General features: G+C 43.1%; 1 protein-coding gene across 5 annotated transcripts in view; it reads left to right on the top strand.

Moving 5' to 3' along the window:
- Positions 1–22,959, top strand: part of KCNT2 (potassium sodium-activated channel subfamily T member 2) — a 222,334-nt gene that overhangs the window by 145,958 nt on the left and 53,417 nt on the right. For all 5 annotated transcript variants that reach the window (XM_081914811.1, XM_081914813.1, XM_081914814.1 and 2 more), the window contains 3 exons: positions 7,182–7,290; positions 19,545–19,653; positions 22,357–22,506. In XM_081914811.1, the coding sequence (XP_081770937.1) occupies positions 7,182–7,290; positions 19,545–19,653; positions 22,357–22,506 (368 nt within the window). The remainder of the gene's footprint in view (positions 1–7,181; positions 7,291–19,544; positions 19,654–22,356; positions 22,507–22,959) is intronic.

The raw sequence follows: 22,959 nt of genomic DNA on the forward strand, positions 1-22,959 counted from the left end.
TTGTTTTAGAGGGGGAGAACAAGGGGGGGGGAATCTTTCCCTCTCTGCGCAGCGCCCCTTCAGCGAAGCAGCAGGAGAAACGGAGCCCCTTCCATTTCTCCTCCCACTTAGCTGAAGGGGCACCTACCCTTCAGTGAAAGGAACCTGAAGCCTCCGGAGCACAGTGGGAGCTCCTGTTGTGCTCTGGAGGTTTCAGGCAGCTATCCTGAAGGTGCGCACCCAGAGGTGCACACCGACTCCTCTCGCTCTCCAGGCTTCAGCGAAAGCAACGTAAAGCCTCCGGAGTGCAGCGGGAGTGCTCCCACTGCGCTTCAGAGGCTTCGTGTTGCTATCGCTGAAGCCAAGGAGCCTTCATTCGCTCCATAAGACGCACACACATTTCCCCTTAATTTCTGGAGGGGAAAATGTGCGTCTTATAGAGTGAAAAATATGGTAATTACAACGAATACCCATTGAATGGGGGACTTAAGGTACTAAAGTGGTACCTTGGGTTACAAAGATCTCGGGTTACAGGCATTTTGGGTTACAGACTGTGCTAATCTGGAAGTAGTACCTCAGATTAAGAACTTTACCTCAGGATGAGAACAGAAATTGTGCGCTGGCAGCTAATGGGAGGCCCCATTAGCTAAAGTGGTACCTCAGGTTAAGAACGGTTTCAGGTTAAGAATGGACCTCCAGAATGAATTAAGTACATAACCAGAGGTACCACTGTAATGGCTACCTTTTCTCGCTGACTTCAGTGGGATCAAAATACGAATCAGGTGGTCTGAATACAGCTCCTGCAGTTGTGTATACAGTGAAGAAAGCGGGGGGAAACTAAACTGAACAAGCACATAAATGTGTGGAAGCAGGATGCAACAGGGAACCAGGCAGAGGGCCTTCTCGGTAGTGGTGCCCGCCCTGTGGAACGCCTCCCGTCAGATGTCAAGGAAATAAACAGCTATCTGACTTATAGAAGACATCTGAAGGCAGCCCTGGTTAGGGACGTTTTTAATGTTTCATGTTTTATCGTGTTTTTAATATTCTGTTGGGAGCCGCCCAGAGTGGCTGGGGAAACCCAGCCAGATGGGCGGGGTATAAATAATAAATTATTATTAAATTATCACTATCGTCACTTTATACAAGATGTATAAATTAAACAAAAGTCATCTTCAGGCATACAGCATAACTCGCAATAGCAAGAAAGGTGTAGGAGGCCAGCATTTGTGTGTATTGGCCCCAACTCCCCAAGGTTTCCATGTGTGCTGATTTCACCCCTTCATTTTCAGTCTTTGCACGCTCGGCAAAGAGGTCCAAAGACTAGGTAAAGTAAAGGGACCCCTGATCATTAGGTCCAGTCATGGCCGACTCTGGGGTTGCGGTGCTCATCTTACTTTATTGGCCGGGGGAGCCAGTGTACAGCTTCTGGGTCAAGTGGAAAGCATGACTAAGCTGCTTCTGCACGAACCAGAGCAGTGCACGGAAATGCCATTTACCTTCCCACCGGAGTGGTACCTATTTATCTACTTACACTTTGACGTGCTTTTGAAATGCTAGGTGGGCAGGAGTATGGACCGAGCAACGGGAGCTCACCCCATCGTGGGGATTCGAACCACCGACCTTCTGATCGGCAAGTCCTAGGCTCTGTGGTTTAACCCACAGTACCACCCGCATCCCTGTCCAAAGACTAGACATGCTTGGAGGGTTGTACAGGCAGGCATGTACGGATCTTTGCACTCAGTGCAGGAAAATTGGGGGCGGGGGCAGAAGAAGGGGCAAAGGGGTGGCCTGCCCCAGGTGTCATTACTGGGGGTGTGTGACATTCGACACGCCGCCCACCTGCGACTCCCAAGCCTACCCCAAGCTGTCGGGGGAAGGGGCGGAGCTGCACCGCCTTGCCGGTGGCCTTCCCCCCTTCCCCCTTCATTTTGAGAGCTCAGAGGAGGCTTGCGAGTCACGGGTGGGCAGTGCGCCATTGCCCCCTGCTCCCGGGCTGCTTTCTGGGGGGGGGAGAGCCTCCCCCAAGCTGTCAAAAGGAAGAGGGAAGGGAGAAAGGCTGCTGGCAACGCGGTGTGGCTCCCTCTCCCCTGCCCAGGAAGCAGCCCACCATAGGCACCTCGCTCTTTGCCCCTGAGACGCTCGCCCCACCCCATGGATTCACCCTGGGTGCACAGCATGTGTGCCCCTCCAGGTGCCAAAGCAGCTAGCTCCGCCTCTGATTGGGGGTGGACCAGCACTGCCCAGGAACATTGGGGATGGAGCCAACACGGACACACCCTCTTGCCCTGGTACGCATTCCTTATCCTCAAAAGTTCAAGCCAAATGCATCAGAAAGTCTAAAGTTGGGGCAGGGACTTGGCAACAGACTCAGATTTTGTTTGCACCAAGGAGATGGCAGAAGGCAGAGGTGGATGTCAACAGAAGGGCAGCCCTTGCCAGGAACCCCAAACTGTGAAATCCTCTGTCTCCCTGCTTGCTCAATTCCAGCTATGATGGCATTGGCCTAGTGGAGCAAATTTGGAGACAAATTTGCTAGATTACCATTGAGTCTTCCGTAGGTGGTGCATGTTGCCAGATTAGATCTTTGTCTGCCTTTCCATGAAGGCCTATTGAAGACAGTTCTCAATGAATTTCTAATATAAGAATCATTTTTAAATACAGCCAATGCTCTTAAGTATTTCATATTCCACACACACACACACACACACACACACACACACACAGAAAATTTTCCTTTTTTTAAAAAAAGAAAATGTGTCACATTTTGAACATAAATGAAGATGGGTTTTATTCAAACTGTGTTAATATTCACAGGTGATTTTTAAGAAGTGGGAGCAAATCATTTTATCAATATAAATGTGCAGATCATTTTGTAGCCTTTGGAACAAATGTTATGGAGAGTACAGATGATTATGAAACACCCTGGGGGGGGGGCGGGTACTGTAATTATTTTATTTATTTCATTTTTCCCCATTTCTAGTTTCTCTGATCTATAGATATAGTTTTATACATACTGAGGTATTTACTGGAGTTACCGGTATTTGATTTGTAACTTCTCCAATAAGAAAATCAGTTTTTTTTTTAAAAAAAAACAGTCCTTGGAAACACTCAGGGAAAATAGGATAACATGTTCCTTGCAAGTATATGCAGGTATTAAGTTATATCAATTCACATTCTTGGTTCATGTAGCCTTCCTAGGTCTTGGCAGGCCCTTTTTTTTATCCAGAACTTGCCAGGACTCAGTTCTGGCACCTCTTAGGTGGGCACTATTGCCATTATAAGAGAACAATAGAGGCATTCATGGTGAGTTATAGCACCTCTTTCTCTAGAAAAATACCACTGGGTCTTGGGAAAGGCCATTTTAAGCCTTATGTGGAAAACGTATTAAGTGTGAGGTGCTCTAGAAAGTTGGGATCTAGCTTGTTGTTCTAGGAGCACAATATTTTGTGTAGGGCATGAATAATCCTGGGTTTAAATTCTACTAGATATATATTTTGGTGTAGATGTGGTGGGTGGAAGCAACCATAGCTCATCTGAGGACATTAAAAAAAAATTAAAAATCCCTCCCAGGCAATTGCTGACATCCTTCTGTCTTGACAGTCCCTTTAACCACTGTTCTCTTTTTCTGAGATCTGGTGTCACTTCTTCTATGCTTTGTGAAGAAGAAAAACAACCCACCTACCTATGTTTTGGGGTTTGAGTTGCACCCAACATTGGGAGGCTGATGTCACGTGCGTGATGAACTTTCTGTGAGTGTGACATGAGTGTTGCATGTGTGATGACTGGGGCGGGGGGAGCTGAGCTCTATCCCAGTGGACATTGGGGGAGGGGGAGTTGTAGAGGCCTCAGTCCCACAATTAACACACCTGTTGTCGATTTCTGTATGAGTGCTCTGTCCCTTCTTTTTGCTACCATGTCCTGACAACCCTTCTTTCCTGTGCACTGGAAGGGCTGGCAGGAACTCTGGGACTTGTAGTGGGTAAGAGAGCATGTTGCTCTAACTATACATCCCAGAATTTCGTGTCCATGTAGTACATGGTCTGGACCACCATTGTCTCATTGTGCAGAATGTTGGGTTGGTGTTTTGCTTTTTGTCTAAGTTCCAAGCATGCTTCTGATTAGTTCCAGCAAATCTCCAAAAACCTTACATTTAGATAGAAGGAAATAAGTTTGAATAAATATCCTCAAATGTAATCTATATTTCCACCCCTCATGGAAATGGTTTTACAGCCTGTGGACCTCCGGACACAGAGAAGAGGCACATTTCAGTGGCTTCCCCATGAGCAATATAAATGGAGCAAGGAACTAAACATTTTTATATACTATTTACTGGTCTCTTAACTCAGTTGCCTAATATTCTTCAGGTAGAACCAGGGCATTGTGTTCTATTTTCTTCTATCACTGTGTTGTTGCCTCTGTTCCTGGAGTTGGTTAGTATTTTCCTCTTATTGAATGCACCGAGAATGTCATAACTGGCAAAACTGCCCATCGAGCACTTCTGAGTTTCCCTGAAGCAACTTTTTAATATATAGCATTGTGCTCAGGCAGTAGGCCTGCAATTACTGCTGGAACATTCTTTATGAATGTACCTAGGACGCGTTGAGGAATATGTTGTGTCCTGGAAATCTTGTCTTTTGAATTGTGAGGGAGATGTCCCTCTCTGTCTCAGAACCTGACCTACTGCTGCTTTTTTGAGTTCTGGATCAGGAAGGTTTATTCACTTTCAAACCATCTTAACTTAATAAATGAATAAATCTGAAAGCTGTTCCTGCCTTGGGAGCCATTTTAACATAACATATAATCACCAATCAAATAATTGTTGCAGAGCCCCAAATTCCTGGGTTTGGCACCCATTACATCACTGTTTTACTTCTCTGTGAGAATCGACTTATTCTACTCCAACTGCAATTATTAGCACTGTTATTTGAAAGTATCCATGGTCCTGAATTTTTGACTGAGATTTTAATATGGGTACCAAACCAAAGAAGCCCTTCCTATCTGGTGATGCTCACTCTTTCTCTTTTTCTGACACCAGCAAGCTTATGATTATACAATCCATTTCATTCCTTAGCATCATTAGGTCTCAGAGATTACCCTCCGATATGGAGCTCCGATAATAACGTTTTAGACGTTAACAGCAATTCAAAAATGGAGCATTTTAATGTATTAGCACTGTTTGATTTGATTTGAGTCCTGTTGAGTCAAGCTCTTTATATTTGCTAAGAGTAATTGATTGTAGAATTATGAAATGAAAGTGAAATATACATAGATATATGCACATGAAATTTCTTGGAAACTAGATGAATTTATTGGTCTTTTATGAGTAAATTTCAGGTTTGATTCAGGTTTCATTTGATTCAACATTAGTCCTACTCGGAACAGATCCATGAAATTAATTGACATGGCTAAAACAGGTCCATTATTTTCAGTGGGCCTACTCTGTATAATTTAATCAAACACAACCCATACATTTGTGTGTGTGTGTGTGTGTGTGTGTGTGTGATTTGTTGTAACAATTTTGGTTGAAAATGCTTAACATTATGTTTTCTCGACATGGTAATTTAATAATTATATCGCCAACATAGCACTTCTGTTAAGTTATCCTCCACTGGCATGCCCAGTCATGAATAGGATGGTTCTAACTTGAGCCCTGTTGGGACACGGGTGGCGCTGTGGTCTAAACCACAGAGCCTAGAGCTTGGCAATAGGAAGGTCAGCAGTTTGAATCCCTGCGACGGGGTAAGCTCCCATTGTTCGGTCCCAGCTCCTGCCCACCTAGCAGTTCGAAAGCACATCAAGTGCAAGTAGATAAATAGGTACCACTCCAACAGGAAGGTAAATGGCATTTCCGTGCACTGCTCTGGTTCTCCAGAAGCAGCTTAGTCATGCTGGCCACATGACCCGGAAGCTGTCTGCAGACAAACGCTGACTCCCTCAGCCTATAGAGTGAGATAAGCACACAACCCGAGTCGTCCGCTACTGGACCTAACGGTCAGGGGTCCCTTTACCTTTAACTTGAACCCAATCCCTCATCTAAACAATTTAGAACAATTTTTAGAGATTTTATCGATCAGATTTTCTGATTTGTACAAATTTTCCTTCTAGACTTACCTTAATGTCATCAGAACATGTGTTTTGTGTTTGTATGTGATATATAAGGTAAAGGTGAAGGGACCCCTGACCATTAGGTCCAGTCGTGACCGACTCTGGGGTTTAATATGGGTACCAAACCAAAGAAGCCCTTCCTATCTTCCTATCATTGCAGAGAAATAATTATACTGTGAAACTAAGACCTCCATCACGGATGAGATTCTGCTTGTAAGGTGGTTGTGTAGCTGTCATGGACACCTACCACGCATTCAGTTTCAATGGTAGCATCCATAATAACACAATTATTTTATATTTAGAGCTGGCGTACCAGCAAATAGTAGAAACTCTACAAGCCAACAGTTCTCCCAACTCAATTTTTGCCTCATTCAAACATTTACTAGGTGCCCTTACATAAATCTGTATTGACTCGATTTCAGTCTCACCCTTCCATTGCACTGAGGGGAATATAATCCTGTTTATTACTTCAATGGGTTCATGTAACAGTAATTGTTACATTACCTGTGGCTCTCTTGATGTTGCCAGACTACAACTCCCATAATCCCATACCATTGACTATGCTGGCCGAGACTGATGGAAGTTGTAGTCCAACAACATCTGGAGGGTCAAAGAGTCCTCATTCTTACCATATGTCAATGCTAAACATTAGTAGCTGAGGGAAGTTGCAAGGCCCAGGAAACCTTGACCTGTTTCCCAAATTTCTTTGGAACCCCAAGTGAGCTAGAAAATGTTCCTAAATCTTTATTTGGTCAACTGATTTATATTAAAATTATCCAAGAGAGAAGCCTGCGAGTCTCACTCGCTTTGTGTTATTCTTGACAATAGCATCTACCTGCGATTTTTATTATAATTGATTGTTGGTGTGACAGCCATGGGCATTCCTTTTTCATTACACTAAATAAATAAAAGTATGAAATCTGGAGTGATCATTCCCAACATATATGTTCCAACAAGAAGGTTCTCTTTAAAAAAAAAAAAAAAGACGCGTTAGTTCAACCAACATGATAAATCCTATTATTATTATTATTATTATTTCCCATTTTCAGCTTTAGAAAACACATTTGTCTTACATGGCGTCTTCTGTTTCATCCTAGGATCATCAGACTATTTTAAGAGCTTGGGCTGTCAAAGATTTTGCACCAAACTGTCCTCTGTACGTTCAGATACTGAAGCCTGAAAACAAGTTCCACATCAAATTTGCAGGTATGTCTGGGATACTGGTGATAATCCACTTTGGTCAGTAGGGATGGACATTTCCAGTCTGCCCACATCATTTTGACATATGATCACCCATAATTCCATTTTGTCCTGTTTATGCATTTGGCGTTTCAATACATTTCAACAAGGTTTGCTCCCCAAATGTGGGCTTTTAACCATTTCCCTTTCCACTCACTCTGCTCCCTGTGTATTCCCGCCCAGGATGGCCCTGCTTTCTGCCTGCCCTTCAATGCTTGCACATCACGAGGGGTTGGGCCTTGGCAGTGGCAGCCTCTCACCTCTCCTCTCGCTCTCTAGCAGCGACTACAAGCTGCCCCAGGGAGGAGGCTGGCAGCAGCAGCAGCTATGGAGAGCACTGGTGGAGGAAGCGGTGCGGTCCGCCTTGGGTGTCATGCTTGGGGGGGTGTGCCAGTGCCGCCCCCTTGGGATGCTTGCCACGGGCAGCGCCCCCTGAGATGCTTGCTGCTTCTGGCACCCCCCTGGGATGCTCACAGCCAGTGGCAACCCCCTGGGATGCTCACCGCTCGTGGCACCCCCTGGGACACTCGCGGCACCCCCCTGGGATGCTTGCCACTCACAGCACCCCATGGGACACTCGCCGCTCCAGGTGCCAGAGCAGGTGCCAGAGCAGCTAGCTCCGCCTCTGATGGAGAGGCGACGGGGTGCCCCCTTGCCACTGCCGTCAGCTTGGCACAGGTGCTGGCTCATCCTCCTCCCTGAGCTCAGTGGCAGCAGGGGAAACAGGAACATTCCTAGATCAAATCAGAAGCTGGAATGGCTTTTGTAATTCCAGGACTGTCCCTGAAAAATTGGGATACTTGCAGGGTATGTGGTAAGCTTGTGTCTGGATTATACCACGTCAGGCTACAGGTGGGTGTTCACATGGCTGAATGCTCCTATATAAAAAACTAAACAGATAAATCTCTGCACAGAGAACTAATATATGAGGTAGGCCACTCCAGAACTCTTTCCCCTGGTGTGTGGGGAATTATTTTGTATATAGTCCAGTTATAGATTTACCACCTTGTGTACATCTCTCAGGGAAGCTTTACTGATTGCTTCTTATGCAGTGGATTTATTTACTATCCTTAAATATGGCCAGGGAAGTTTACAAATAAGTACAGTGGTACCTCGGGTTACAAACACCCCAGGTTACAGACTCCGCTAACCTGGAAGTAGTACCTCAGGTTAAGAACTTTGCTTCAGGATGAGAACAGAAATTGCATGGAGGCGGCGGTGGGAGGCACCATGAGCTAAAGTGGTACCTCAGGTTAAGAACGGTTTCAGGTTAAGAACGGACCTCCGGAACGAATTAAGTTCATAACCAGAGGTACCACTGTAATGTATATTCTCACTGAGGAACTACTGATAAAGCTTAAAAAGATAAGATTTCAAGCATCCCAGGCTTATCCAAATAAATTTTGAAAGCCACCGTTCTGTTATTATTCCCATTAGCCATCTGTTTTCAAACCAAGAATTATTTGGATTTTTCTTGTAGGGAAGTTGTGCCAGCCCCATAATAATGTATGTTAGCTGTCCTTTCCTGCACTTTATCCAGCACTTTAGTAGTTTATTTAAAACTATATACCACTTAATATTTCAAATATTTTTAAAGTGGGCTATGGTATCCTTCTGTCCTACAGCATAAATGTGCACACACTGTTATTTATTCAAGATGAGAAAAAGTGAAATAGCATTGTCATAAAGAGCTTGTAACTTTTGTACCTCTGATGTCTGGAACACTCAGCATCTCTTCAGAAATATATGTGTCTAAGGATAATATTTTGTTAAGCTGAGACTGCTCTGTGTGCATCACACTATATTCTTACAAGGCACTTTGTCAAGCAAAGGAAATGGGGAAGGCTGGCTTTTTTCCAGGAACATGTGGTCCCTGCTGTGTACTCAAAGCCCGACAAGCACCCGCTGAGATTAATGAAGAGACTTTCACATTGGAATTAAGATGAAAGAATGCACAAAATTTAGGTAACTGATATTTAGGATCTTTTGTACACATGCTGTCTCTCAACTACCTCAAAGCTTTAAAAAGGCTATGCTGAGTTTTGGTGGGAAGCATAATTTTTAAAAAGATGTTTGTGTACATATTATTAGATTCTTCGCTCTTTGCAGCTAGTGCTGTTTTTTAAAAAATTAAGCTTCCGCCAAATGATAGCTTTTGTACAGAATACAGAGGTTCCCAGAAAACCTACCTCTTCCAATAATATTGGTCTATACCAGGGTTGGGAAGCCTGTGGCTCTCTGAATGTTATTGGATTATCAGTCCCAACCGACATAGGCGGTGGTAAGGGCTGATGGAGGTTGTGATCTGACAACATCTAGAGTGCCTCAGGTTCCACATTTCTGGTCTACCCATTATACTCAACATATGCAGTAATCGTTGGTGTTTCCTAAAATAGTGGTCTTAAAGGCCCACCCACCTTGCTAACCAACTCCAATCAGTGTAGCTTGACATTTTCAGGACAGAACCCACAGAAAGCACTTTATTAATCCAAGGCAGGGAGAGAAAATGTGGTTCCCTCCAGATGTTTTGAACTACAGCTCCCTTAAGACCCATCCATGGTCATGGATGATAGGCACTGTATTACTATTACTACTAGTAGTAATAATTTATTTACTTGCTTACCCTTCAACCTAAGGTCCCAGCCTAAACCACTGAGCCTCTTGGGCTTGCTGATCAGAAGGTCAGTGGTTTGAATCCTTGCAACGAGGTGTGCTACTGTTGCTCTGTCCCAGCTCCTGCCAACCGAGCAGTTCGAAAGCACACCAGTGCAAGTAGATAAATAGGTACCACTCTGGCGTGAAGGTAAACAGCGTTTCCATGTGCTCTGGCTTCCATCATGGTGTTGCGTTGTGCCAGAAGTGGTTTACTCATGCTGTCTGTGGACAAATGCCGGCTCCCTCGGCCTCAAAGCAAGATGGGTGCCACACCCCATAGTCACTTTTGACTGAACTTAACCATCCAGGGGTCCTTTACCTTACCTTTACAACTTTAAAACAACTTCTAGGAGGCAGCACATAAATTGTATCAGGGTTGCACATGTTTGCAAGTCCCCTGCCACCAAACAGTAAAATCCACGGGAGATATGGAGCTACAACTGAACATCCTGATCATAATTGTAGCACGACTTGAAGACAATAATCTACATGCAGACCAGAAGGTGAAGGACACCAAGTGAATTCTGTGGTGCAGAACCCAGGGCTGGCCGAAGACATTCTGCCACTGTGGGCAAAACGCCACTGACTCCATTTCCATGATGCCCTCACTGCAGATCTATGGTTCCTTCCTGTCCAGACCCTCCTCCCACCATTGCACATATGATGCTGCTAGCCCTGCCACTGCAACAACATCCTCATCTGCGCCTGCGCTACCATCACAATGCAACAGCAGCAATGTAGGTGCAGCAGTGAGGGCAACTGAGCTGTGGCAGCAACACGGGCAGAGCCCTGACAAGGCTAGGAGGGGCACAGGGGCAGGGGATGGACCTGCCAAGACAAATGGCTTCGTCATTCCTCACTGATGGGCTGACCCTATTTGATATGTTTGAATCCTCTGGTTTTCTGTTTTATTCACTTCCATGTGTTTTCAAGTGTTTTATATTGCTGAGGGTTTACATTTTTGTTTTTTCAGAGATTTTTGAAATATTAAGCAGTTTATAAATGCTAATTTAAAAAAAGTAGAGACATCACCTTGCCAACAAAGGTCCGTATAGTAAAAGCTATGGTTTTCCCAGTAGTGATGTATGGAAGTGAGAGCTGGACCATAAAGAAGGCTGATCACCAAAGAATTGATGCTTTTGAATTATGGTGTTGGAGGAGACTCTTGAGAGTCCCATGGACTGCAAGAAGGTCCAACCTATCCATTCTTAAGGAAATCAGCCCTGAGTGCTCACTGGAAGGACAGATCCTGAAGCTGAGGCTCCAATACTTTGGCCGCCTCATGAGAAGAGAAGACTCCCTGGAAAAGACCCTGATGTTGGGAAAGATGGAGGGCACAAGGAGAAGGGGACGACAGAGGATGAGATGGTTGGATAGTGTTCTCGAAGCTACCAGCATGAGTTTGACCAAACTGCGGGAGGCAGTGGAAGACAGAAGTGCCTGGTATGCTCTGGTCCATGGGGTCACGAAGAGTCGGACACGACTAAACGACTAAACAACAACAAGTGCTAATAAACAAACAGCACAGCTAAAACTCACAAACATCAGGACAAACAGAACATAATGCATTTCAATGAAACCAGTTCATATTCTGAGGTTTGCCACTACTTTGTAGCACACAAAGTCCTGAAAACAACAAAGGAATTTTCCAAAAGTTTCCCTCCCCACCCGCTTTATTGTATTCTTCTTTTGGCACATCTCCTGGAAATCTCTCTGCAGGATCTGTCCCTTTTTCTGCAGTGGAAACATCCCAGCTTGATTTAGCTGCATTGCAGCACCGATGCGGTTTATGATGATTTTCAGAACCAAAAATTCTATGCTAATTGAAATAGTAACAATTCTTAATCATTTTGTAACTTTGTAACAATAAATTTCATTTCAAGTGGAGTATCATCAAATGAGTCTAAAATCATTTGAAGTATCTATCAGCTCTAATAAGTAAATCAACTATTCTTATATACTGTGATTTGGGCAGTAGTTTAACATTTTCCTATCTGCTTGATGAATATATCTGTGAAGGCATAAACACCTTCCAGGATTTTGTTCGTTTAGCTTCAGGTTACTTCCTGTTCCAGAATATCACTTAGTTGGCTTCCCATCCATGTAAGCAACCCTAATCCTGTAATTGGGCACTTACAAAGCAAGAAAACCAGGTGGCAGCGATTATCATATTTACACAGTGCTTTGCCTAAGTGATGTGTAATAACATGCGCAATCATCATGTACCAGCCCAGTTTGGAAAATGCAGAATACCAAACAAACAGTAGTTACTAAAAGTTCATTCTGTTCAGCAATTCCTCTGCCATACAGAAGGATCCACATGGCTCTCAAATGTGCTAGAAACTTTCTATGCATTTACACTTACAGTACAGTGGTACCTCTGGTTACATACTTAATTCGTTCTGGAGGTCCATTCTTAACCTGAAACTGTTCTTAACCTGAAGCACCACTTTAGCTAATGGGGTCTCCCACTGCCGCCGTGCTGCTGCTGCACGATTTCCGTTCTCATCCTGAAGCAAAGTTCTTAACCCGAGGTACTATTTCTGGGTTAGCGGAGTCTGTAACCTGAAGCACATGTAACCTGAAGCGTATGTAACCTGAGGCACCACTGTATGCCCATTATTTGTGCTAAGCCCAGCAGTGTTTTAGAATGGGACAATCCTTTCTATCTTTCATACTAGCAAAACCATTCACTTTCCCCCATCTGTATCTCCTACCTGGGTGTCTAAACACTTAATTTGCTGAACTGGCCCAGCAGTTAAATACAGAAGTGAAAAGAACTAGAAATTTTCCATTACAGAATTGCATCCCTCTCTGTGGCTCATTAAATGCACTAAATTGTAGCAGGAGGTTCTTTTTGTTTTCTGGCTCCTATTATTCTCCTCATTACATTTCCCCAATGTTCCCTTTGTTCAGAAATCTCATGCAATTACCAGTCAAGAGTAACTGGACGTCGCCTTCAATGAGCAGCTCTATCTCTGACAATTTGGTTAAAATAACACGTTGGATTGTCATAGCTCGGTCAAATGGTTCAATAAAGCAAGTGGGGCCAAAACTGCGTGTAACACAAATGGGGCAGAGTCAAATATTGGGTTCCATCTTCTCTATGATGCCTAATTCAATTCATTTGTTGATATGACATCACTGAGGGATGGAGCTGAATAAATGAAAATGAAAATGATCAGGGCAAAGGTAAGTTGCCTTGAATGATGTGGAAGACGAGGGAGTAGAAATGCCAGACAACCTTATGGGTTGTTATTGTTGTTTTGTAATGCATAGGTGCACCCTCAACTGAGCATAAAGGACTTTAGATTCCCTGAAATCGAATTGTGTGATTAGATAGATAGATAGATAGATAGATAGATAGATAGATAGATAGATAGATAGACAGTGGATATTCAGGCCTTAGTTGGACACATTGCTTATCAAGGACTGCAATTGCATTCTGTTCCTGATGGTAGAAATTGATTAATTTCTTGTCCCTTCAGATTTCTAATAGAATAATAATAATAATAATAATAATAATAATAATAATAATAATAATAATAATATTGTTGATGATGATCATAGGGCCCCCAATCCTATAACATCATCCCTTATTAAAGATGATTTCCTTCTTTGACAAAAGAGGCTTCCATCTTTCTGCTTCATTCTCAAGTTGCTTGAGACTTTCTTTAGATTGTCTGTGGCAGAAGGATTTTGACCTGACCTTATTGTTTGTTGCAAGGTGGCCGAGGATGGTGGATGAACTTTTCTTTTCAGTAAACATCTCCTCAGTCTCCCCCGTTGCGCACACTTCCTGATCTGAAAAAGCCCCAAATTGTGTTTAGTACCGCTTACGTGTTGTTATGCCTGCAAATCAATGCAAACTTAATTAAGCAAATATACAACAGGATTGTGATACATGCTGCGACAATGGACTGATTCATACATATTGCTAAGCCAAGCTATAGCTTAGTGGGAACAAGGTAGATCACAGTCACTTTGCCCTTCCTTCCTTCCTTCCTTCCTTCCTTCCTTCCTTCCTTCCTTCCTTCCTTCCTTCCTCCCTCCCTCCCTCCCTCCCTCCCTCCCTCCCTCCCTCCCTCCTCCTGCACTGCTGTGAGCTAAAACATGCCTTGGCTTATCTTGCAATCCAAACTGAGGCTCATGCACATAGCTGTCAACGTTTTTCCTTTTTTAAGGGAAATTCCCTTATTCTGAATAGGATTCCTTGCAAGAAAAGTGAAAAGTTGACAGCTATGCTCATTCATACCCTCCAACATTTCTCTGATGAAAATAAGGATGCCCTATTCAATAATAATAATAATAATAATAATTTTATTATTTATACCCTGACTAATGTATAAATCTGACTAGGTTGCCAGCTTCCAACATCTATAAAAATATAATAAACATTAAATGTTAAAAAAACCTTCCCTATACAGGACTGCCTTCTAAAGGTTGTATAGTCATATATCTCCTTGGATTGGGGGACAGGATTCTTTCCTCCATACATGGTTTCCTTAGGGACATTCCACGATCAATTGAGAAACCGGGATGGCTTCTGTAAATCCAGGACTGTCCCTGGAAAATAGGCACACTTGGAGGGTCTGTTCATGCCTTGTCTTGCTCCATTCAAACAAGGAGCTGTAAAAAAGGGAAAAGGAAAGGACCCCTGAACGGTTAAGTCCAGTCAAAGGCCACTATGGGGTTGCAGCCCTCACCTCGCTTTCAGGCCAAGGGAGCCAGCGTTTGACCACAGACAACTTTCCGGGTCATGTGGCCAGCATGACTAAACTGCTTCTGGTGAAATGGGACACTGTGATAGAAGCCAGAGCGCATGGAAACACCATTTACCTTCCCGCCATGCTAGGTTGGCAGGAGCTGGGACAGAGCAACGGGAGCTCACCCCATCACAGGGATTCGAACTGCTGACCTTATTGACAAGTTCAAGTGGCTCAGTGGTTTAGACCACAGTGCCACCCGCATCCCATATCTGCAATAGAGCATTTTGTCATGAGACGTCCAATGCTCTTGCAATTCCCTTCTATGTTACCCCTGTTTTGTACCCCCCCACCCCCTGCCTTTGACTTCCCCACTGTTTAAAATTAGATTTGGGTCAAGCCCCTTTTCTTTTTTTGCTTACATTGTTCTGGAAACAGATAGGTAGCCGTGTTGGTCTGCCATAGTCAAAACAAAAAAAATTCCTTCCAGTATCACCTTAAAGACCAACTAAGTTAGTTCTTGGTATGAGCTTTCGTGTGCATGCACACTTCTTCTGAAGAAGTGTGCATGCACACGAAAGCTCATACCAAGAACTAACTTAGTTGGTCTTTAAGGTGATACTGGAAGGAATTTTTATTGTTCTGGAAGTTGAATGCACATTTCTGGAGTTAGAAATGTGTACCGGCACCTTTTTTTATAAAAGAAAAAATCTTAAAAGTGTGGCAGTTACTGTAACAACTTCATGGAGAGCAATGGCACCCTTTTTTCTATATAAAAAAAGCCCTGCTAAGGTGGCAACGGTGGCAGTGAATAATTTGCAGAGATGCCATTCATACTGGCAGCCAGCGCTATCTAGAAAAAGAGGTGCCAGAACTCACCATGAATGCCTCCTGTGTTCTCTTACAATGGCAATGGTGCCCACCTGAGAGGTGCCAGAACACAGTTCTGGAAAGTTCCGGTGTGGGGACAGGGGACTAGCAGCCATAGTATGTAAGCCAGCTCTCCCAATTATCTGAATCCAACAAAATTCATTGCTGTCTTATTTATGACCTGAGAAGTTAAATAACCTTGAAAATGTATACAAGTTAAGTGTTCTTTACTCCCACTGAAGAAATGAGACTGTTCCTGATTTCAGTGATCTCAGGTTTCATAAATGTTCCCCTGCCTCATGCAAGTCAATTGAGTAAATTCAAATGCTTAATTGGTTTGCTGACTGTTTGAGGCTATAGTGACTTTTTTTTTGCCTCAGAAATACAGCCATCACTTCTCTCTGAAATTAATGCATTCTACAAGCAGCACAGTACCTTGGGTCTAATCATTTCTCTGTATAACACAAAATAAAAAGTACTTTTAAAAGTTGTTGGCATAACCAGTAATAGCTTTGATTCTCCACCCCCAGCTCCCCATTTCTTTATTTTTTTTTACTTTCAGAACAATCTTCCATTTTTCTTATCCCTAAATTGCTTTTTAGAAGTATGACTTTTCTCCGTAGGGTTATCTCATTTTCACGTTCCCAGAAATATTGATTTCCACTAACTTAATCCACATCTCAATTTGAGAGGGAAACCTAATCTAGTCACCGTTGGGCTTCTGAGTTAGATTTCTTTTTCTCATTCGCAGACTGCAAAGTACTTTATCTCCAAACTGTGCATAGGCAACGTAAAATAGAGACCTGTCTATAGTACATGCATTATTCTGTTATTGCTGGATAACTCTAGAGTTTTATTCAGATTCTATCGAAAAGAGCAGGTATCTATACTGCACACATGCACCTGAAACTCTACTACACCTTACATCTTGCATAAAACAGGGAAATAATCTTGAAGCTCAAATACGCAAGGGGCATTTATCAGCCGTAACCTGTCCTGTTTTAATATGATTGTTGTTGAGCTGGTTCACATGTAACACTAAGCCAAACTATGGCTTAGCATGAGTGTGCAAGATTGAGGGATCCCAGAGACAAGACTGTGGCAACTGCATCCCGCCTCCAGTCTTCCTCCTGCTGCATGGATGTACGCAAAGTGATGGCTTGACTTAGCATGCCATTGAAACCCAGGCTCATGCTTTGTCACTCTCCAAACAAACCACAAATTGTAAATCCTAGAGCAAACCTTGGTTACAGCTTCAAGGACATGGGTGGAACTGTGGTTTAAACCACTGAAGCTCTTGGGCTTGCCGATCAGAAGGTCAGTGGTTCGAATCTGTGTGACGGGGAGAAGTCCCGTTGCTGTGTCCCAGCTCCTGCCAAACTAGCAGTTCGAAAGCATGCCAGTGCAAATAGATAAATAGGTACTGCTGCGGCAGAAAGGTAAATGGTATTTCCGTGCACTCTGGTTTCCATCACGGTGTCCCATTGCACCAGAAGCGGTTTAGTCATGCTAGCCACATGACCTGGAAAGCTGTTTGTGGACAAACGCCGGCTCCCTCGGCCTGAAAGCAAGATGAGCACCGCAACCCCATAGTCGCCTTTCACTGGACTTAACTGTCCAGGGGTCCTTTACCGTTTACCTTTACCTGCTCTGTTGCAGATGTGGGTAAGACGCTGTTGCACTACAACTCCCAAACAAGCATGGCCAAGGATGTTGGGAGTTGTAGTTCAGCAACATCTAGAGGGCCAAAGTTCCCCCACATCTGCTCAGTTGTCAGCACCAGATTTAGGGCAGTATTGGCAGTTACCCCGCACAGAACATTGAGCCTAGCAGAGCACAAAATTGAGAAGATCCATCATTGAGAATATTCATTTGGGGGCACCAAACTTTGGCTTCGCTCAGGGCTCTGTCCTATCAAGTATTACCAAAGTCTGCTTCTGCTGTTGTGTCCTGTGAGCATCTGTGTGGGATGTGATCATGCAATATGAGAGCACAATATTCATAATATATTTTTCTAACCAGAAATTAATTTCTTCCTATTACCATTTAAAAATGTATTTATGTAGGAGAGACATATGCGGATGAGGCTAATCTTATGTTTTGCCTCGTTTTGTTTTTAATTATAGAAATGAATCAAGGAGCTGCATTTCAATTTCTTTTTCACGGCTGTGCGTCCACATTTTTATAGCTTTGAAATGTAATATCATAACCATGAACTTGAGTACATGGATATATACATATATAAAACAAGTCTAGAAGTAACTGAGGCTAAATGTTACTTTTTAAATGCGCATTTTTAAACAGCATCACTCTCTCTCTTTTTAAAAAGAATTGCTTTTATTGAGATTTTGCAAAAAAAAAGGGTAAGCAGTAAAATATATGTGATGGGATAATGAGCTGCTTGTGCATAAAAGCTTAATCCCTCTGGGGTTTGGCTGGTCAACCAAACCCAGGCACTAACGGAGCCCCCAAAGCATGGCTCCGTCAGTCGCTGGTAGAATCTGACAGTGGGCGTCTACGGAATTTACTCCAACATAAAAGCTGTTTGACAGATATGCGCCTTCGTGACTCTCTGCGTGACAGTTTCCGGCGAGGGGTGGGAGTTGCTAACGGGGGTCTTGATACCTCTGCACTATTCTCACTAGAAGTATCCCAGAGCCTTCCCTCCGATTCCCCTTCCGCTGGAACTCCTGCGCTCCCCCTGCTGGTTCCTGCTTCTGCTGTAGAGTCTCTCCTATTCTCCTGGAGCCTTTCCCCCATCTCTCTCTCTGATGGCAGTTCCCTGACAATATATAAACAGAAAGAAGAAATAAATAATAATATGCACTATAGTTAAATGTTACCTCAGTTCAAGACAATGGTACATAGGCTGATACTTTCACTCTGACAGAGGGTTACCCAAAAATGGATCCATCCAAAATGACAAATGTGATAGTCTTCACGCCCCTCTCTTCTCCTCTCTCAATAGCGTAGTAGATAAATGGATACTAACTTAACTTAATCTGTCTAGGCAACCCCCTCTAGCCATTATTCTGTGTTCCTGAGTAATTTCCTCATCAGATGTCACCTTTTTCTAGGAATTTCAGTGCTTCTGCTGGGCTATGCCTCCAACAAATTGAGGTGGAAAGGAGGTTGCATTTGTCAAAAAAAAATAAAAAAATGAAGCTACTCTTCTAAAGGGTAGGTTACTACTAAACAGTTCTGATATTGGGAGCCCGCTCTTCCTGCTGAGAGAAGGGGGCTCTCCCCTTTCTCCTCTCCCACATGCTCCCCACATCAACTCTGGAGGGGTCAGGAGAACCTCCCAGAGCAGCATACGAGGGAAGCAAAGTGTTATGTACTGAAGTTCTCACCCTGGGCCAGCAGGGGGATACTGTAGATAGTTATGAAAATGAAGGATCAAAAGTGACGTTCAGTGATTGGATAGTTTTAGAAAGATGTTACAGTAACGTTGTACTGGAGCTCTATATAAGCAGGCTGTCTGAACCCTTCAGTTCATTTCTGTTCTGGCCTGTTAATAAACAAGAGAATAAACCTTAAACAAAAATGATGTGTGTGGTGTGAGTTATGGGGGTGGCTCGGGGACCTCGACGTGCAACTAAAACAATGCAACAATGATTAAAAGTCTTGAGAAAATGTTTTAAAAAGTATTTGCTTGGCACTAAAAAATACATCCCAGGTGTTGGGTGGTCCTCCCAAGGGAGTGCATTCTACAGATATGGCACCACCACCACAAAGTCCTTCTCTTTATCTGCTTGCTACCCTGTTCAAAATACAAAGCAAAGGTGCAATATTGACATTGTAGAATACTTCTCCTTCTCACCCTTTTGCTTACAAGTGGAACTGTGCAAAGGCATTTTACAAAGTCTTGGCTCAAACTTGGCAGGGCCTCTAGAGAGAATGTAAAATTACTTCAGGGCCCACATCTACCCTGTGGGCAGCCAGTTAGCAATTCATGCCTTACATAAAATTCTCTCGCTTTGCTTGCAGATCACGTTGTGTGTGAAGAGGAATTCAAATATGCAATGCTAGCTTTAAACTGTATTTGCCCAGCTACATCCACGCTCATCACCTTGTTAGTTCATACCTCAAGAGGGCAGTAAGTATAACATTCCTTAAAATTATGCTCTGCTGTTGCAGGTACACACTAGAAGGGTCCGTCTGTGAAAATCACATTTTATTTTATTTTTCTTAGAAGAACTTTTTCAGGTGATCAAACATTTCCCTCTATATTTAGAACTGTGTTGCTGTGCTGTTCAATTGGCAGAACAGTCTGGGTTTCCAAATGGATTACTGGGAGAAGCTGATTTATTGATCTCATATATTTTGTATCTTTCCTCAGTTTAAGGAGTTTTTTTAGGCCTTATGACGTGGCTACTTTAGGAATAGCTTTGCCATCTATATTCCTCCCCATCTGCTAGAGATAAAGCCTTATGTCTTTCTCCTTGCACTGTGGGAAGTTCTGCCTGTGTTGCTCCCCCAGAAAACATTTCTCTTACTTGTGGGGAGAAGTTTTATGTATTTATATATATATATATATAATGCTAATAATCAAGGGACATGTACACATGTATTGCAGAGCTGAGAGACTGGAAGCAAGTTTTGAATCCCATACGCTCTAACATTTCTCCAATAAAAATTGGAATGTCAAATTCCATAACCAATAAAATAAAAATAGCAAAAGGTATGAAAGCAAAGACACCTTTTTAGTAGAGTAGCATGCCTTTATTAGGGACGCGGGTGGTGCTGTGGGTTAAACCACAGAGCCTAGGGCTTGCCAATCAGAAGGTCGGCAGTTCAAATCCCCGCGACGGGGTGAGCTCCCGTTGTCCAGTCCCTGCTCCTGCCAACCTAGCAGTTCAAAAGCATGTCAAAGTGCAAGTAAATAAATAGGTACTGCTCCGGCAGGAAGGTAAACGGCATTTCCGTGTGCTGCTCTGGTTCATCAGAAGTGGCTTAGTCATGCTGGCCACATGACCTGGAAGCTGTACGCCGGCTCCCTCGGCCAATAAAGCGAGATGAGCACCGCAACCCCAGAGTCGATCACGACTGGACCTAATTGTCAGGGGCCCCTTTACCTTTATGTCTTTATTATGTTAGCAGTAGCAGCGGAGAGGGCGGGACCCTCTCACATTGTAGACTTTCTTGGCTGGTATGATTGTTACCACATGACTTGAAGTATGTGGCGTGGGATGTTTTCACTCAGAGAATAATAGAACAAATAATAAGTAAGGAATAATTCCTGTAAATTTATTTCTGGCTACTTGACTGTATTAAGGTGCTGGTTCAAGTGCTTAAGTTGAATGCTGGGTCTGCTTAAGAAAATTAAAAAGTCAAGATATTCAAGAATATCTTGAATTGGCCAAACTTACAGGCTTAATAAGAAATTATTCTAAGGAGAGAGTGGGAAGTCTTTATGAATTATATGAAGAGAACTGATTCTCAGATTCATACTTGTTTAGCTTAGAATAAAAATCTCACAGGTAATTTGAATATTTCTCCAAAAATTTAATCCTTACAGACAATCAGTGATGTGAGGAATAAAGATCCACATGGAGTTAGTTGGAAGTCAGTTTTCCTCTTCTTCTTTTTTCTTTTTCAGTATTATTTTTCATTCTTCTTTTTCCTTTTTTAGGAGAATGTAATGCTTTATGCTTTTTGATTGTAGTTTATGTTATTATCGTTGTCTTTTCTCTTTTGTATTTTCTTTTGTTTTTGTGTTATTCGTTCGTTTTATTCAATGCTTGTTTGTATGCTGAATAAGTATAAATAAATAAATAAAATTTAAAAGTCGCAAGGTGGGAGTGGGGAGCGCTCTGAATAAAACACTGCCATTTGCTCACAGGGGAGTGTTTAGCCTTTTGTGTGGCAGCCGAGCATCGCCCAAGGTGGACCAAACGCCACAACACACTGAGGCAGGCAAATGTCAAGATATTAATGGCTCCCATTTCATTGGCACCTGCTAAGAGACGTGGAGGGGAGGAAACAGCTTTGCTTGCCAGACGAGAACACTGAAGGGAAAGTGGGAAGAGAAACATAGCTTCATTAGCATTAATGTGCTCAGCCAAGTGTGTGCGGAGTTCTGAGTCCGTGATCATTTGGCGGTTTTCTTTAGCAAATAGGAATTAATTAGCATAAGATGGGGGGGTAGTTTTGCTGTTTTTAAATGTTCCTACTATTAATTCCTTATCACAGATGGTTTTCTATTTTACATAGCATGTCCTTTCCGTTGCAGACTTCCACAGCAGGATATTCGTATTGAAGTCAAAAATGTTATACTGTAATGTAAAAAAAAAAGAGGGGGGAGTTAAGCCTTTATTTCAGGTATACTGCTTTTCAAGCCAACCTCACAAAATGGTTTACCTAAAATTATTAAAATGAAAAACACCAGCTAAAATGACAAAACGATGTGGTAGAGACCATGCAAAGGCGTGTGCAGGTTTTAGAAAGCTAGATCTCTCTTCCCCTCAAGACAAGATGGTGCCCAGGTAGCTCTGAGGTAACTGCTGAGGGAGGGAGAGACAGCCTGAAGAAGATGGCGGGCAACTCTCCAAGCTGTTTTCTTTCACTCCTCCTTGCGGGGGTAGTTGGAGAGATTATAAAATGGCTTGTGACAGAGTGGGAATCCAACCTCAGTAAATTCCATGCATGACTTTTTATCCAGGACTTCTTTTTGGCACTCTTGAAGGTTATTGTCATCGCCATGTAATCAATGGCGGAGAAGAGGCTCCATTCATGTCATGAATCCTCTGTCCATCTGCATGGTGAAACTGTTTAATATTGTTTTCTATATGTGTTTCAGGGAGGGTCAACAATCCCCAGAACAGTGGCAGAAAATGTACGGCAGATGCTCTGGTAATGAAGTGTATCACATTATCCTGGAGGAGAGTGTATTTTTTGCTGAATATGAGGGAAAGAGTTTCACATATGCATCTTTCCATGCACACAAAAAGTATGTTTCATTTCTAACGGTTGCATTTAACAATACTTCCTTTCAGAAACTCTTTCTTTGGTTGACTGGAATGCACAGAGCTGTTTGGCCTGTTACTAAGAAGCCTGCACCTCAGTTGATAGGGTTTTATGTGAATGTATGCTACAGAGACAGCCTTGGTTGGGTACATTGGAATTTAAAATTGTACCATTTCCGTAGCTCAGAAGCTACTACACCTTTCTCACTGCATTCTTAAAGTAGACTACCGAGTGTAGACTCTCATCTGGAAGTTTCTTGCCAGTTCCTATATGTTTGGGGGCTGATAATGATTGTTCTGGGCCAAACCAGATAAGAGCTTCATAAATGCAATTTTCACTGGGAAAATAGTGCTCTCCCTGGACGCCATGGTCCTGATCTCAGTTGGCATTGATATGGTTGATATCGAAGAGACAACAGATCCAGTTGTTCAGCCCT

The sequence above is a fragment of the Podarcis melisellensis genome, assembly GCF_964234715.1.
Source record: "Podarcis melisellensis genome assembly, chromosome: 6".
Taxonomy (NCBI): Eukaryota; Metazoa; Chordata; class Lepidosauria; order Squamata; family Lacertidae; genus Podarcis; species Podarcis melisellensis.